This window comes from Myxocyprinus asiaticus, chromosome 21, assembly GCF_019703515.2.
Source record: "Myxocyprinus asiaticus isolate MX2 ecotype Aquarium Trade chromosome 21, UBuf_Myxa_2, whole genome shotgun sequence".
Classification (NCBI taxonomy): domain Eukaryota; kingdom Metazoa; phylum Chordata; class Actinopteri; order Cypriniformes; family Catostomidae; genus Myxocyprinus; species Myxocyprinus asiaticus.
The window spans coordinates 41,459,942-41,478,863 of NC_059364.1; the positions used below are offsets into that span (position 1 = coordinate 41,459,942).

General features: G+C 37.7%; 1 protein-coding gene across 1 annotated transcript in view; it reads right to left on the bottom strand.

The window, feature by feature from the left end:
* LOC127412308 (ribosomal protein S6 kinase alpha-2) overlaps positions 1 to 18,922 on the bottom strand; it is a 76,465-nt gene that overhangs the window by 31,991 nt on the left and 25,552 nt on the right. The window contains exons 6-8 of the mRNA XM_051648557.1: positions 7,919 to 8,025; positions 4,139 to 4,176; positions 3,890 to 4,032 (exon numbers count right to left, since the gene is read on the bottom strand). Coding sequence (XP_051504517.1) covers positions 3,890 to 4,032; positions 4,139 to 4,176; positions 7,919 to 8,025 — 288 coding nt within the window. The remainder of the gene's footprint in view (positions 1 to 3,889; positions 4,033 to 4,138; positions 4,177 to 7,918; positions 8,026 to 18,922) is intronic.

Consider the following 18,922-nt stretch of genomic DNA (forward strand, 5'->3'; position numbering starts at 1 on the left):
TCAGAACTCAAAGCTCCCTCCCTAGTCCAAAAAGATAATTTAACGAAACCAAGCTGCAAAAACGACTTCTGCAATTTTCCAACAACTTTAATCTGTTCAACATTAGTCACAAACCCTTTAAAGTCAGGTGTTGTTTCTGTCTGAGCACTTGATACTTCTAATCTTGCACCTCCTTCAAAAGTTATTTGCTTCAACAATGGTGCTGAGTCAATTGCTGCTGAGGAAATGAGAATCCTCAGAGGACATACCCTCATCTAGATGTAATTACCTGAAACAGCTCAAGGCGATAAAAAAAAAATAATCTTGCAAGCGTCTTTTGAGAATAAATGGAAAAATCTTTCCCACAGTAGAGCAACAAGAAGAAAATCCACTGTTATGTCCTCCATTTTGTGAGGAAGTGTCCAGTCAATAAATCATTTTTAGACCATGCCAAGTGTTTATGTAGTGACCAGTGTCAGTGTTTTGTTAGTGACACAAAAAGTTAGCAACTCTGTCATACTGTATATCAGCAAACTAATGCTGCATTCCATTCAAAGCCAGATGTTGGATATCCCTACTTGATATCTCCAACTTTAGACCATTAAGGTGTTTCAAGGCCTGACACCCTGAAGATGATGTAAATTATTTCATAGAGAAAATCATTTAGTGAGCATAGTGGGAGCACAGCTTCAGAACAAGCTGAAATATAGATCTGTAGATCATCAGTGTAACGGTGGTACTTAAAGCCATAACAACAGATAATATGACCAAGGGCCATCATATAAATACTGAAAAGCGAAATGGCAAAATAGCAATGCTACAGTTAGCTTAGCAAGTGTTCGATTGTCAACAGAGAAGACTCTTTGCAGAGGATAAACAATGCTAGCTTTTCTGGAGGTGTACAATTGTCAACAGAGAGGATCAACAGGTTTTTTCTTTTTTTATAATTTAATGTCGGAGCTTTGACTCATTAATTGTTTTTCTTTGCTTAAAAATGAATGGTTATCCTAAACTTTGCACAGCTCTCTAGGAGCCACCATGTTTGTGTGATGTCATATAACCGCAACTCATCGAGTTAATTGGATTTTCACCAAAATTCCAAGTTGGAAGTTTGACTTCAAGTGGCGTTCTACTGCACTTTTCCAAGTAAGAAGCAAGTTTATTAGAATTTTGAAATGTTAATGCATTAATTGATATAGATGAAATTACTCTGATGTCACACCGCAGGCAACTGCGCTTCCAGGTTTTTTTGAGCAGAAGATATCAATGGTGGATGCCATGCAGTTTATTTTTTAAGCATTATATATATATATATTTTTTTTTACCATGATTTAATATGCCTGTATGATGTCGGACACGTAACAGATTGATGAATAAACATCCTCACACACTTAACACTTTTCTTAAGACTAAGAAATGTGGCATATGCAAATTAAAACTACCATCAAACATACAATATGCGTCTTAACTTCTTTAATTATTAACCCACATACAGAAATTAATAATATTTGATTCAATATTGACATATTCCATGTTCAAACTTAATTTCTGCCATTTTCTATTTAACAATTGTTACTCCATTCAAAATAAATGCAATTACAATTATAGCAGTATGACATAATTGTTATTCACGTATCCTTTTACAGACAGTATCCATGTGCTGCGATGAGATGGGGTCCCCTTTCTTCCCATTAGATCTTCCATGGGTTTTGTTTATATAAGATGATTGTTAGATCTTATTTGGCCACTGTCATAGCGGTTGCACTTTGGAAATTAAAAACATTGGTTTGCGATAGGAGTTTGTGCGATTGCAATTTCTCTTTAAAGAAGCCCAAATCTCCAATAATCTTTCAGAAACGTGCTGTTTCAACCCTACAAACAACACTTTTGGGGCATTTTCAGATCAGTTTGAGTGAAGCGCCCATAGACAGCAGTTCTTTTCTCCTCTTCCAAAAGAACCCGGAAGAGCCAGAGCAGAGAGTTTTTTTGTAAACAGTAACTTCATCTAAAATGTATATATGTTTAACAAGTTACATTTCTCAAGGCCATCTAGTGTTATCATCACAATCTAGTGCCATTTTCATGTTTAATGAAGGCAGGTTGTTAAGGTTTCAAATTTTGTAATATACTGTGTATCAAAACTTAAAACTACTGTACAATTAATGACAACACTTCACATTAATAGTCTGATTGTTAAGGGTTTATAAATGGGTTCATTAATGACTAATAAATTATTTACAAATGCATTACAAACCACTGTTGTGTGGTTTAACAACATGAATAAAAGGGTGACTTGCATTAAATACCTGCCAAATAGTGAGCCATTGAACCTCACATATAAGACATTTTTAATTACATTTATTCAACATTAATAACCTATGAAAATGTATTTTTATGTAAAGTGGACATATACTGTTTGAAGAATTTACTAAGGAGTTGGCAACATTAGAAACATGTACATAATGTTCAGTATGGTTTAATAGTCATCAGGCTTTATTATACGATATATACTTTGAATGAGCATGAAGACATGAAACATGTTTTTGCAGAGGACTTTAGGTAACTAGCAATAGTTATGCTGGTGCAGCACTCGGAGTAGCACCATTCTTTTGACATCAACGTGACAAGGAAAGTGACAACACAAGTGAGTCAAAACATTACAGTAATGAACAAAGCAGATAGTAGCAAAATGACGCAATACCTCCTTTTAATCTCACTATAATAATACAATTTTGCTGCATTGCAAAATAAATCTTGAAGTAGAACATTTTATGTTTTTGATTAATATAAGTATGAATAAGTAAATTTATTAAGCATTTATAACATGCAAGTTAAAATGGTCATTATTTGGCAAGTATTGCATGAAAGGGCATTTTGTGTTTTTGATTAATATAAGTATGGATAATAGTATTTATTAAGCATTTTTTTCTCTCCCCTTTCCTCCCCAATTTGGCATTCCCAAATTCCCAATGTGCTCTAGGTCCTCGTGGTGGCATAGTGACTTGCCTTGATCCAGGTTGCGGAGGACGAATCTCAGTTGCCTCCACGTCTGAGACCGTCAGTCTTATCACGTGGCTTGTTGAGCGTGTTACCACGGAGACCTAGCGCGTGTTGAGGCTTCACGCTATTCTCCCCGGCATCCATGCACAACTCACCACATGCCCCATCGAGAACGAGAACCACATTATAGCGACCACGAGGAGGTTAACCCAATGTGACCCTACCCACCCTAGCAATTAGGAAGCCTGACTGGATTCACTCAGCACGCCCTGGATTCGAACTTGCTTCTCCAGGTGTGGTAGTCAGCGTCTTTACTTGCTGAGCTACCCAGGCCCCCTTTATTAAGCATTTATAACGTGTAAATTAAAATGTTCACTTTTTGGCAAGTATTGTAAGAAAGTTGCCCTTTTAGATCATGTTGTTAAAACTGCATATATATATGCGTAAATGACTTATTAGTCATTAATAAACCGCTTTACAAACCCTTAAATAAGGAAACATTAATGTACAATGTTACCCAATTAATTAGTGGCCATTATTATTTTATTTTAGTTCATTTTGGAGTAATGGAAATGTTTTTAGTTTAGTTTCTCTTTCTTTCAAATTATGTTTTCTAATTTATTTCACTAAACGAAAAGGTTTTCCTTAGTTTTGGTTAAGGATAATAAAAAATGATAATTCAGACTTTACATAGTTGAATATAATGCAGCATTGCAGAAGCATACATTAAAACACTAAAACGTGACACAGCCTAATGATAATGAAATATGCTCCATCATTTTGCAGACAGTGATGTACAAATACAACAGAGCTACGACCACATTATCCTTCGACCCCAGGTTTATGACACTAAAACACTGCAGTGCTCACATAGCTGACTTAATCTTCCACAATCTTCAGGGACACTTACCATTAACACACCAAAAGACCACCAATCAGCACTTTGAGTGTGACCCCGTCTATTGACCACCTCCGGGGCCATATACTCGATGGTCCCGCAGAAGGAGTATGCTCGTTTGTCATTGTCGATCGCCTCTTTGCTCAGGCCAAAATCTGAGAGAGCACAGAAGATAAAAAACTATCAATACCGCATTTGGTTGATGGCAAATCTAGAGAGCTGCTCCATATGGCGAAAGCAAATAACCAACATTTTGCTCACCTGTGACCTTTATATGGCCTTCTTCATCAAGGAGAATGCTGGAAAGAAAAAGCAACAGTGAATTAAATAATACATTTAATTTATATATTACATCATACAGAGCAGCAACTATACAGGTGCATGGGGCTGACAAGATTGAGGGTATATTTTCTTAAAGAATGTACTGGTGTAGTGTCCTTAGGGTTGCCTTTGCCTATACGTCATTAATCATCTATGGCAGGTCTCATGACACGTCCATTTTCACCTTCTAAGATGAGAGTCACAAGGGATATATTTCTCTCTTGTACTGTAAAGAGTGTCCCTTTCAGTATTCTCTGCAATGAATCTCCCGTAAGAGCCAATTCAATGTACGGGTGAGCCTGGTTTTGACCTATAGTATTGGTTGAATAGATATGAGAAAGGCACAACCAGAGAGAGCATTTATTTACCCTCATGTCGTTTAAAACGCATATGTTGTTATTTTTTCTGTGGTACATAAAAGTTGCATATTTTAATAATCCTCACACAGCTCTTTTCCATGCAATGACAGTTCATAGTGACTGTACCTACATTTATGCAAAATTATTTTTGAGTGCCTCATTGTATGGATCATGGCAGTTTCTTGGAGAAATTTACACTAGAGCCCTAAAGAGCAGATATTTTATTTTTGTTAGATATTTATACTAGAAAAAAAAGACAAAAATACTGATTAAGAATATATATATATATATATATATATATATATATATATATATATATATATATATCATACAGATTTGGAATGACATGAGGGTGTGTAAATAATGAGAGAACTTTCCTATTTGAGTGAACTATCACTTCAAGGACATGGTAGTTCTTCATATTTCGGTTTAACACATGGGAAAATGCTTTGAAAATCACTTTGAAACCAGCATAGGGACACAAAACAGCTGCTCTCGTAACTGCACCAAAGAAACAGGAACAGCACGGGGAGTTCTCTAGGTTGTTGCATCACCCAGTTTGAACATCTGAATTATGACTGTAATTACATGAGAGTTCTCTCAGCTTTAATCCAGATGTGGATTATATGATGCTTAAAAAAATACAAGACTTAAGCTTTCCTGAACAACATCCAATCAAGGTTCTACTGAGGTTAGTAGCAGAAGGTCACTCTTGTGACCTTACAGGCATAAGGTCACTATCTAGGTCACATAAGTAGGCTACAGCAAATAAGAACCCATGGCTCACCAAATGAGATGACTTTTTTCAGAAATCACTTTTTAAAATCCTCTGATAAAGTGCATTTAATTTTCTTGATTTTGACACGTTTATATACAGTAAATGTATTCTAGAGGGATTAATTATATGAATTAAATTAAAAGGGGACATTAAAAATAAAGAATCTTCAATATTTAAATTTTTTGCAAATAAATAGGCTAGCTGTTCAAACACTTTGGATCGCTTCATTTATATGGATAATTGTTTTCCAACTGAATTGACAAATATTAAATGGAACAAATGACAAAGAAATCTCTTCAGTAATCAAAATACTTTTTGAATGTAACTGTATTCTGATTATCCACAATTTAAACTGTAACTGTAGTGGAATACAGTTACTAATATTTTGTATTTTATACTGTATAAATAATATACAGTATATTCACTATAGAAGTTAAAAAGTCTGGGTATGGGACAAACCCAAAAAAATCTAGAGACTGTAAGCAGAAAGTCATTAAAGAAGAAAAAAATGGGGACAGAAAATGTAAGAATCATCAAATTTTTTTTTTTTTTATATATACAGTTGTGGACAAAAAATATTGGCACCTTGGTAAATGTGAGCAAAGAAAGCTGTGAAAAAAAAAATCTGCATTGTTTATCCTTTTGATCTTTCATTCAAAATATTCACAAAAATCTATCCTCTAATGGATATCAAACAATAATAAACGCAACATAAGTTTTATAAAATAAATTAAAAAATAAAATAAAATAAAAAAAACAAATATTTTTGTCAAATTTATGTGTGGCACAATTATTGGCACCGTTTTATTCAGTACTTTGTGCAACCTCCCTTTTCCAAGATAACAGCTCTGATTCTTCTCTTATAATGCCTAATGGGGTTGGAGAACACATGGCAAGGGATCTGAGACCATTCCTCTGTACAGAATCTCTCCAAATCCTTCAAATTCAGAGGTCCATGCTGGTGGACTCTCCTCTTCAGTTCACCCCACAGGTTTTCTATCAGATTCAGGTCAGGGGACTGGGATGGCCATAGCAGAACCTTGATTTTATGGTCTGTGAACCATTTTTTGTGTTGATTTTGCTGGAAGATCCAACCAGGGTCCATTTTAAGCTTTCTGGCAGAGGCAGTCAGGTTTTTATTTTTTTATCTGTTGGTATTTGATAGAGTCCATGATGCCATGTATCCAAACAAGATGACCAGGACCTCTGGCATAAAAACAGCCCCACAACGTTAAAAATCCACCACAATATTTCACTGTGGGCATGGGGTACTCTTCCATATGGCTACCTCTCTGTGTGCATCAAACCCATCTCTGGTGTTTGCTGCCAAAAAGCTCTATTTTTGTTTTATCTGACCATAGAACCCGGTTGTATTTGAAGTTTCTGGCAAACTGAAGATGCTTGAGTTTGTTGTTGGATGAGAGTAGAGGCTTTTTCTTGAAACCTTCTCAAACAACCCTTGTGGTGATGTAAGTGATGTCTGATTGTAGTTTTGGAGACTTTCTGACACCAAGACCCAACTAATTTCTGCAATTCTCCAGTTTTGATACTTAGAGAATTATTGGCCACTCGAACCATCATCCTCACCGTGCGTGGAGACAATATAGACACACGTCCTGGTTGAAATGGGTATTTTTTGCTTTAGATATTTTCTTATAGCCACTTCCCATTTTGTGAAGCTAAACAACATTTTGCTGTGCATCATAACCATATTCTTTGGTCTTACTCATTGTGATGGATGACTAAGGGGAATTTGGCTTCTGTGTTACCTCATATTTATATCCATGTGAAAAAGGAAGTCATGGCTGAACAATTTCATGTTCCTAGTTACCCAGGTGTACTAAAAAAATGTAAAATATGAAAGGGAATATACTTCAGATACATTTTACTCATAAGAATTTCTAGGGGTGCCAATAATTATGGCAAACATGTTTTGGAAAAAAATATTTATTTAATTATGAGATTCCCCCCCCCTTTCAATTAGTTTACTTCAATTAAAGGTTAGATTTTTGTGAATATTTTGAATGAGAAATCAAAAAGATAAACAATAAAGACATGTTTTTCACAGCCTTTTTTGCTCATATTTACCAAGAGTGCCAATATTTTTGGTCACAACTGTAGGCTAACTGTGACAGGATTCATATTTAATATAGTATTGATATGTATCTAGAGGTCAAACTTAACTGTAATTTTTGAGTCTAGTTTCCTTGAGATAACTTATTTTTGTTATGGCGAGATCACAAGAGAAATGCTGTGATCTTTAGAAAATAAGACAGAAATGCTTCTCTGTGGGCTTCCATAACGAACTTGAAATCCCCATACTGTTCTCAGATACTGTCCTTATATCTCACAAATTTTGTGAAAGCTTTAGTTCCATACTGACAATCAATAGATATGTGGATATATTCTAGTTGAAATGCCGTCCATTCATTTAACTTTTCAATAAATCTCTAGCTTTTTTCCAACACGTTGTTGAGTCTGCCTTGGTTTTTTTTTTTTTTTCTCTGTCTGAGCAGGAGCAACAGTGCAGTTTAAATGGAAATGTAATGGCTGGTATTGACTGGTCTGGTTAGTCTTACTCACTTCTCTGGTTTGAGATCTCGGTAGATGATGCCCAGACTGTGAAGATGATCCAAGGCCAAGGCCAGCTCAGCCAAATAAAACTTCACATCCTCCTCAGTAAACATAACCTATAGGGAAACGTATATCATAAATAACACATTTTTCATTTACAGTAACTGATACTTTTACCCACGGCAACGTACAGTACACTTATTGCAGAAACAGCGCTTTTGCATCAACCTAAGGACTGAGTGTGGCACACTGGTGATGAGAAAGATATTTACAATATATTTGCAATGGACACCAGTTGTAAATAACCCAACATTTTCCTTTAATGCAGAAGCTGATCAGTGACAGAACTGTAGGATTGCTGATATAAAATGCATTATTATACAGTATGGAGGGCCAAAAACTGCTCATTTTACAGCTAATTTTAATCATCGAGAGATTTATTTAGACATGTAGAGAGCATAGGGGATAGACAGTGCCATACTGAGGAGAGTTGATTGGCGTAACAAGTTCCAGGCAGCAGAGAAGCAGCTGCTGTGGCCAGATGAGAAATTTGAGCACCAGCGATAATTAATTTATGACTCACTTCACAAGTGTTGTCCTGTGCGGAGAAGCTCGATTAAATCAAGAGTGCAAATCTCTCAGTGGAAGTGCCCTAGCTTCTTCCTTAATTCACATGCTTTACAGAGAAACTGAATTAGTGGCCATTATAATAAGAAGTAAATGTGTGGTCTTTTTGTACAGTGCAATCAGGGTTGGTGTTTATATACAATTGTGAGGAATTTAATGATTCTGTTTCTTTAACGATTCTTTTATTACTTTTGAAGAATCACACCCTATTCTAACTGTACTTAAAAAAAGGACAAAAGAAAATCAATGTTTTTTTGGAAATACATTATCTTTACTTTTAAAAGAGGTGGGGACATTTTCGGGGTCAAAGATGTGTTGACTGTGATGTTGTAAAACTTGGGACATTCTCCCTAGCGGCCACTAGAGATCGCTAGAGAATTAAGACTTTTAGTTTGAATATTGGTTTTGGTTTTTATTGTGTCTCTGTTCTCTGTGTTGCCCTTGATTGATCCCAGTTGTGTTTTGTTAACCTTGTTAGTTCTTGTGTATATATTGCCCTCATGTTCTCTCTGTCTTTGTCAGTTGTATTCCTTTCAAGAATGTAATGATTTGTTCCGTGGTTGAGTTTTGAGTTCTTTATGTTTATTTCTTTGAGTTCTTTAATAAAAGCCTGCACATAAATACTCCTTCTCTCGCCTCATTCCTGCAAACGTTACAGAACAACTGACCAGACTATGGATCTAGCAGCTTGGCAATTGTTGCATCTCAGACAAGGAGGTGATACCATCGAGCAATATACAGAGCAGTTCTGCAGTCTTGCCCAGGATTTCAATTAAGGAGATATATGTCTCGGACTCAACGAGCCAGTGAAATCATGTCTGCCAGGAAGGAGATGTGTCTTTCCTTGGTCGAGTTCATGGACTGTGCTTTGAGGCTAACATTCTCCCTTTACTCTATGGGGAATGCAGTAATCCCATGCCGTTGCCAGCAGCCACGCTTGCCACGGTCAACGAGTCAGTGCCCACACCTGCCACAGTCAACGAGCCAGTGCCCATGCCTTCCACGGTCAACGAGCCAGCACCCACGCCTGCCACGGTCAACAAGCCAGTTCCTGAAGCCTTGTCCGTCCCAGAGCTATCGCCTGAAGCCTTGTCCATCCCAGAGCCAGTGCCTGAAGCCTCATCCGTCCCAGTGCCAGCATCCTCAGCCACGGAGGCCGTTCCCCCAGCAGTGCGCATGGACTTCCGGAAGAGGAGGAGGAGGCCTCCGACTCCCCAGTCGCTGACAGCACTTACGGCCATGGCGGTCATTCCCCAGTCACTACCAGCGTTCACGGCCACGGAGGTCAATCCCCAGTCGCTGCTAGCGCTCATGGCCACGGAGGCCATTCCCCTATCACTGCCAGTGTTCACGGCCATGGAGGCCGTTCCCCTGTCACTGCCTGTGCTTACGACCACGGAGGTCATTCCCCTGTCACTGTCAGTGTCCATGGCCATGGAGGTCGTTTCCCTGTCACTGCCTGTGCGCATGGCCACAGAGGTCATTTCCCTGTCACTGCCTGTGCTCACAGCCACGGAGACCGTTCCTCAGTCGCTGCCAGCTCTCCTTTCCACGGAGGCCATTTTCCAGTCGCTACCATTGCTCCTGACCATGGTGGCCATCCCGAGGCTGTCGACGAGCCTGTCCAGTTCCCCGAGGCTTTCGACGAGCCTGTCGAGTTCCCTGGGGCTTTTGACGAGCCTGTCCAGTTCCCCGAGGCTGTCGACAAGCCTTTCCAGTTCGCCGAGCCTGTCCAGTTCCCCGAGACAGTCGACGAGTCCATCCAGTCCTCAATGACTTTCGAGCCTTTCAGTCCCCTGTGACTGTTGATGATCCCTGTCCAGCGGACGTCGTCCAGTCTGCTGACCCCTGTCCATTGACCGCCATCCATTCTGCTGATCCCTGTCCTATGGCTCTGCCCCTGAGTCTCTGCTTCCTGAGTCTCTGCCTCCAGTGGCTGTGAACCCTGAGTCTCCGCCTCCTGTGGCTCTGCCCCCTGAGTCTCAACCTCAATGGCTGCCAGACCTCTCTCCCTTCCTGGAACCACTTCCCTGGCCACCGGCTTCGCCCTGGTCCCCTGGTCTACGCCTGTCTCTGGGCTCTCCACTGGCTCCACCATGAACTATTTTTTGTTTTGTTTTATGTTTTATGTGTTATGGAGCATAATGAGCCGCTCCTTAGATGGGGGGCTCTTTAACATTTGGGACATTCTCCCTAGCGGCCACTAGAGGTCGCTAGAAGAATTAAGCCTTTTAGTTTGAATATTAGTTTTGGTTTTTGTTGTGTCTCTGTGTTCCCCTTGTTTCATCCCAGCTGTGTCTTGTTAACCTTGTTAGTTATTGTGTATATATTGCCCTCGTGTTCTCTCTGTCTTGTCAGTTGTTTTCCTTTCATGGATGTAATGGTATGTTCCATGGATGGGTTTTTAGTTCTTTATGTTTATTTCTTTGAATTCTTTTTTAAAAGCCTGCACGTAGATCCTCATCTCGCCTCATTCCTGCAAACATTACAGATGTCAAGAAACTGTGAAGGCTTAGCTCATGAATATTAATTAGGTTATGCACACATAATTTAAAATCATGAAATGTTAACAATAACATTATTATTAGAAATGTCCAAAAATAATTTAAACAACAATTTTAAATGAATATTGAGTGTGCATCTGACTTTTTCTTTAGGTCAGTGGATAAATGCGTGGATCAGCAATTGAATGCCAAATATGATTTGTTGGTCCACTGGTAACATTTACACTTTTACACCATCGGGGACAATGGTTACCGTTGCTCAATCGTGTCGTTCCATACTGATCTGGATTTGTTGGCACGGTTACGGTTTCTTTTTCAATTATGGTGCTGTAAATTCAGGATAAGAATGGACTGACTGAGCAAGTGACCAATCATGAGTCGCTATGCCACTAAAGCTATTTAACCAGCACGGTTCTCTGTCCTGAGTATGATTAGCTAACCTTGATTAAAAATCCAGGCCAGGAACGGTTTGTAGTCGTAATGTAACAAACCATGCTCAAGTGGAAATACTACTGGAACCGTTCCTCACCATGCTCAGAGCCATTCAGCCTGATGGTGGAAAAGCCCTTTTTGAGTATGAGGGGTTCGGGGTTCTAATCTGCTCTAATACAGTGGAAAGAAAAAGTATGTGAACCCATTGGAATTAGCTGGTTTTCTGCATGGATTGATGATAAATTGTGATCTCAGCTTCATCAAAGTCTAGATGTATAGACAAGCAACAATGTACTTAACTAACAACACACAAACAATTATAATATTTCATATCTTTATTGAACACATCTCATTAAACATTCACAGTGGTTGGAAAAAGTAAGTGAACCCCTAGGCTAATAACATCAACAAAAGCTAATTAGAGTCAGGAATTGGCAAACCTGGCATCCAATTAATGAAATGAGATTGGAGGTGTGGGTTAGAGCTACTTTGACTTATAAAAATCACTCAAACATTTCGAGTTTGCTATTCACAAGAAGCATCTACTGACATGGACCATGCCTCACAAAAAAAGAGATTTCGGAATACCCACAACCAAGAATTGTTGTTTTGCGTGAAGCTGGAAAGGGTTATAAGGTTATCTTGAAGAGCTTAGGTATTCATCTATCCATATTTAGACACACTGTCTATAAATGGAGACAATTTAGTACTGTGGCTACCCTCCCTAGAAGTGGCCATCCAAGATGATTCAAAGGGCTGTGTGCCAGCTGAATCTCAGTAGAAGTTGAGTGATGCAGCAGGACAAAGACCCTAAACACTGAAGTAAATCCACTACAAAATGGCTTTTGGAGTGGCCCAGTCAGAGCCCAGAACTTAACCCAATAGAGATGCTGTGGAATGACCTCAAGAGAGTCGCTCACACCAAACATCCTAAGAATATGGCTGAGCTGAAGCAGTTTTGTAAGGAAGAATGTTCCAAAATTCCTCCTGAAAGTTGTGCAGGTCTAATCCGCAGCTACCGGAAATGCTCAGTTGAGGTTATTGCTGCCAAAGGAGTTACTGCAAAAGGACCAGTTATTAAATCCAAGGGTTCACTTACTTTATTCACAGCACTTTGAATGTTTAATGGGATGTGTTCAATAAAGACATGAAATATTATAATTGTTTGTGTGTTGTTATCTTAAGCACATTGCTGTTTGTCTATACTAGTGACTTTGATGAAGATGAGATCACATTTTATGACCAATTAATGTAGAAAACCAGCTAATTCCAAAGGGTTCACATACTTCTTCTTGCCACGTATAACATTTTATTTTAATAACCAAAATTGCAGCTGTATGTCAGTGGATGTTTAACATAGAGACACACACATTTGTTTTATGCTTAGTAATTTCACTATAACAGATAGCATGCCGTGGAAAAGCAATGGAGGGCAACAGTGCCAGAAGTATTTTTCCCATTCATTTTTTTACAAAGGGATTTCATAAAATTATTCATAAAAGAGTTCTAAGCCTTTAACCAAACCAACCAGCACCAAGGTGAATCACAACAACACAAACTTTGATTTAAATCAATGTATTTGAAAATCGGTCCCAAAGAAAAAGGTACAAGACTGTGTACATAACGTCTTTCCTGAAGGAATGAACTACAATCCCATGTGAATGACGTAACTGAATTAAAAACAATAGAAAAATATAAATCTATTAACTTAAAGTTGTTGATCGTAAGTATAGAAACAATATATTTTAAGTTTATTGCAAAATATACAGATGTATACAAATATACAAGTAGACATTAGGGAGATTGACTCGACTGCATCATTCAAAGTGCATCATGGGAGTGGGCGGTCGCTGCAGAGCACTTTTGGTGCACTTTGATAACTACAATTCCCTAATTGTACATCATGACAGCAGTCTCCTTGACAGCAGAGCTTGAAATCATGATCATGCCAAGAGAATGCAATGTCAAGGTGTAAAGTGAAAAATAAGTTACATTTTGGTCTGTTCTCACCCAAAACCAACTGGATCACTTCAGAAGACATTGATTAAACCACTGGGGTAATGTAGACTACTTTTATGCTGACTTTATCTGCTTTTTGGAGCTTTTGAGTTCTGGCCACCATTCACTTGCATTGTATTGACCTACAGAGCTGAGATATTCTTCTAAAAATCTTGTGTTCAGCAGAAGAAAGATAGTCTTAAACATCTGGGATGGCTTGAGGTTGAGTATATGATGAAATAATTTTCATTTTTGGGTGAACTATCCTTTTAATAAATGGAACTAGCGGTCGTGTGATAATTCCTAAATAAACAATAGGCAGGTAGGTTGAATGGACCTGTATATACCTGTTCTAGTCTACAATTAGCTCTGTTCGAAAAAAGCAGTTATTTAATAATTGAAAGAGCCATGGGGTGAAAAAACTTTAAACAATTTAATCTGTAGTTTCATATAATCTTATTATACTAACGCAAAGTGGCGTGTATGATGTACAATGGAACCACACAGGTCCACAAGCAATTAATAAGCACATCCATCTCTAAGCAACCACAGAAAAGACTGAACAATGTGACTGATGAAGAGTGACATGGGCAATACAGCCTGGATGGGAGAGAACAGGTTATTTAGCCAAGCCAATGAGCATGGCCAATGAGTCACATTAATCAATGTCTGAAGGAAAAGTCTGCTGCAGATAAGTGTGTGTGGGGCTGCTTTTAATGCAGAGGCTGGATATCTCAACTCTACCTTACTGAAAGCACTAAATCTCCCATGAATGTTTGAAACGCAGGAAACGATTTAAAACACAAGCATCACAATCTGAGTAGGAGAGTCCCTCAGTAATTATGTGTGTATACATGAACTGAACAGAACGCATAATGCAAGATAGTGTTGTTGAATTGTCATTAAAAACTGGTTTTAATCCAATGACGAAATTTGTATGTTTTAACAGTAAACTTTATTTTCTGAAGAAAGGTTCAGGATGTTGCTATGCTGTTGATAAGGTGCTCTGGGGTAAGCTAGGTTGTTGCTAGGTGGTTGCTAGGGTATTTTGCGTGATTGCTAGGTGGATGCTTGCTGGCCCATGTCAAAAGTATGGATGGGAGGATTGATCCTAAAGTATCGGCCTAAAGTATCATTTTCAGCAATATTGACCTTGATAGTACTTGGTATCAGATCGAAAAGAAAATAAGTGGTATCAGCCATCCCTGATCAAAAGAGCCCATCCTTAATTCTCTATGATATTCTGAGGAATCCATGGGAAGCAAATGCCTTAGAAAGCACCACTTAATGAAACTGATTTACATGAAAAGTACATTATAACAAAGAAAAAGAATGACATGCTAATAAAATATCGATCTTGTCACAGGTCGTGATAATACAGCATTCCTTCTTTCTGTCACCTATCAATTGTCATTTGAAAGTTTAAAGATTGTATTTGTTTGTAGGCGTATAACTTCATATGCAGTGAAAAAATACAGAACTGAGTCTAGATCAGTATAGTAACACTAGATGATGTCACATCTTAAAAAGCCAATATTACACTTTAAACAAACCTTGCCATCTCTTCTCCGATCACCACGGCAACAAGTTATTCTCGGTGGTTCTCTGCCCATGTACTTTTTATCAATTTAAACCACTCGCTTATCAGTTAGAGAACTCTTGAACATCAGAGGCTATAACTATTGAAATTGTTAAACTAAAGATCCATTTTATTAATCTAACTTCATTTTCAAAATATGGTCAGAAGGTCATGTCTACCTAAGTGCGCTAGTGTATACAGTACCTTAATAAATTATTTAAGGAGACAGTATTATTAAAAAGGTAGTTTTCACCTCAGACCCAATAGAAAGATATTATATTATATTATATTATATTATATTATATTATATTATATTATATTTAGTGCTGTCAGTCGATTTACATTTTTTAATCGCTATTTATCCCATCATTTTTCATAGTTCATCGTGATTAATTGCAGATTTTGAAAGTACTGAAATTTGACACTAAATATACTTCTTTTTCTGTCAAAATTCTTAGAAAAGAAAAGAAAACAATATGTAACAATATAATTCTTTTACAATACGGTTTTTTTCTTAACATTTTCCAAACAAAGCCTTCCACATGAAGATAGAAATGCACTAAAGTAACACCAATTCAAGTAGCATTAAAAGTTTCCCAAAGTCTAAGTAGGAGTTTGACTAATTGAAAAAAACTAGTCCCCACAAACAGTACAGTGGCAAGAAAAAGTATGTGAACTCTTTGGAATTACCTGCATTTATGTATAAATTTGTCTTTGAATCTGGTTTGACCTTCATCTAAGTTACAATAATGAACAAACACAATCTGTTTTAACTAATAACACACAAATGATTCTATTGTTCTTGTACATATTTAATACATAATTCAAACATTCACAATGTAGGTTGGAAAAAGTATGTGAACCCCTAGGCTAATAACGTCAACAAAAGATAATTACTGTCAGGAGTTGGCAAACCTGGCATCCAATTAATGAACCGAGATTGGAGGTGTGGGTTAGAGCTACTTTGACTTATAAAAAACACTCAAATATTTTGAGTTTTCTATTCACAAGAAGCATCTGCTGACGTTGACCATGCCTCGCAAAAAAAATAGGTCTCAGAAGACCTACAATCAAAAATTGTTTCTTTGTATAAAGCTGGAAAGGGTTACAAAGTTATCTCGAAGAGCTTAGATATTCATCTGTCCATAGTTAGACAAACTGTCTATAAATGGAGATGATTTAGTACTGTGGCTACTCTCCCTAGAAGTGGCTGTCCAGTCAATATGACTCAAAGGGCACACCGCAGAATGCTCAATGAGGTAAAAAAGAACCCTAGAGTGACAGCGAAAGACTTGAAGGAATCATTGGAACTGGTTAACATCTCTGTTGAGTTTACTATATGGAAAACATTAAACAGGCTGCTGATTTACAACAAAAACATTCCTGCGCACCTGAAGTTTGCCTAAGACAACCTTGACACTCCACAACACTACTGGGAAAATGTTTTGTGGACTGATGAAACTAAAGTTGAATTGTTTGGGAAGAACACGCAGCACTGCGTATGCCATTAAAGGGCACCGCATAACAACATGAAAACATCATCCCAACGGTGAAGTATGGTGGAGGGAGTATCATAATTTGGGGCTTCTTTGCTGCTTTGGGGCATGGAATGCTTGCCATCATCGAGAGAAAAATGAATTCCCAAATTTATCAAGGTATCCTACAGGATAATGTCAGGGTGGCTGTGCACCAGCTGAAGCTCAGTAGAAGTTGAGTGATGCAGCACGACAATGACCTTAAACATCGAAGTAAATCCACTACAGAATGGCCTCAAAAAAAGAAAATCCACCTTTTGGAGTGCCCCAGTCAGAGCTAGAGATGCTGTGAAATCACCTGAAGAGAGCTGTTCACACCAGACATCCTAAGAATATGACTGAGCTGAAGCAGTTTTGTAAGGAAGAACGGTCCAAAATTCCTTCTGAACGTTGTGCAGGTCTAATCCGCAGCTACCGGAAACACTTGGTTGAGGTTATTGATGCCAAAGGAGGATCGACCAGTTATTAAATCCAAGGGTTCACTTACTTTTTTCACAGCACTGTGAATGTTTAATGGCATGTGTTCAATAAAGACATGAAAGATTATCATTTTGTGTGTGTTGTTAGCTTAAACACATTGTGTTTGTCTATACATGTGACCAATTAATGCAGAAAACCAGCTAATTTATAAGAGTTCACATACTTTTTCTTGCCACTGTAGGTTGCATATTAATTGAAATGGGCATTAAATCTCTTAAACTCTCATCCTCTTCAATATTAATCAGTCGGCAGACTGTGGCTATCCACTTTGTTACAGCTATCGTGAAGCCGCCGCATTCACGATTTGCGTCAGGGTATCAGCGTCAAGCACCACTTTAAACTCCATATGAAAAGCACTAGCAGACAAAAACGTCTCATTCTGCATTTTAGTGATAGTTAAAACTTGGCGTGCCTCTGTGGTAATTAAAATAAGACTTACTTAGGCTGAAATGTACTTGATTTATATCACAAGTTCCATCTAGGCTTGTTTTGTACAACAAATAGCTTTATGGGCTCCTTTCCCAATCACTTTATCACTGACAATGAATCACTGCTGTGTGTGTTTGTGGTGTGTGCATCTGTGTAATGATTGCGGGTGGACACATCGCAAAGGTTCCACCCTTCCAACAAGTGTTTATGCTGGTTTATGCTGTATTATAGTATATGCGTTAATCGCGATAAAGGTAAATGATGCCTATTTTAGGATCATTAAAATTCTTAGAATTGTGAGAATTAAGCAGATTTTAATCCAAATTCTAACTATAAAGAGTTGATATTTAAATTGTATATTGTTTACACATTCTGGTATTATTTGTTGTAAAAATCTCCTTGGCATGATAGCAGCAAGTTTTGCATGAGCAAGCACCACTTGTGTCCTTTTTACATTCTTCAGAAAATGTAAAAATCTGCAAGCATTGTCTTTATTCAAAACAGAATTTTTAATTCTTTTTCCTTCGACTATAAGGTAAAATGTGACCTGTACATGTTTTCGTGAGTTTCATTCATTTGTAATAACACCATCATCAGTGAAAATAAAGAATGACCTTGGTTTCAGTGGGCGAGAATATATAGAGCACATAGAGGTTTCTACAGTATTACACAGCTCTACACAACAGTCAGACACAAACTGTGCCACTCAAATAACAATTATTTCCCCCTTCATCCATAACAACACCTAGACAGAATTGTATTTTCCGACACTGACATCGACAAATTTCCACTGATGACCTCGACAGCTGTAATATGTGTGAATCACAGCTTGGAAAGTTGCAGCTCTTTTTCGCAAGTGTTTGATTCTGGTTGATTTGAAAGATAAGTGATGCTATTAAAGAAATCAAAGACTCTATTAAGGGGAATTACTTTGAGTGCTAACAGGAACCAATTACACCAGACAGTACCTATCCATCTGAGAAGAGCTGCCAGACATCCCTTTAATTACCACAGCATTTCGACTAAAATTACATCGCCATTAGATTTGGATGTACCTCTGTTCTTGCAGGTGGAAGTTTTGACAATTATTAAATGATCAAACATTTACAACCTATCAATAAGTAATTGAAACTTATAGTGAGCTCAGAACGGAATTGTATAGTACGAGGATACAACTTTATCTGTATTAGATTGACTACTGTTAGAGAATGGGTACAAAAGCTTCAATAAGGATGCAGAACACCATAAAAATATCAAAAAATTATCATAAAAGTAGGTGATTTTGTGAACAAATTGTTCTTTTGAGTTAAATCTTTTCAATGAATCTGTTGATCTAGTTCACAAAACCGGTCTGAATGATTCATTCACAATGTTTTCTGATCTATTCAAAATAGAGTCAATCAGGTTTGGAACAAAATGACAGAATTTG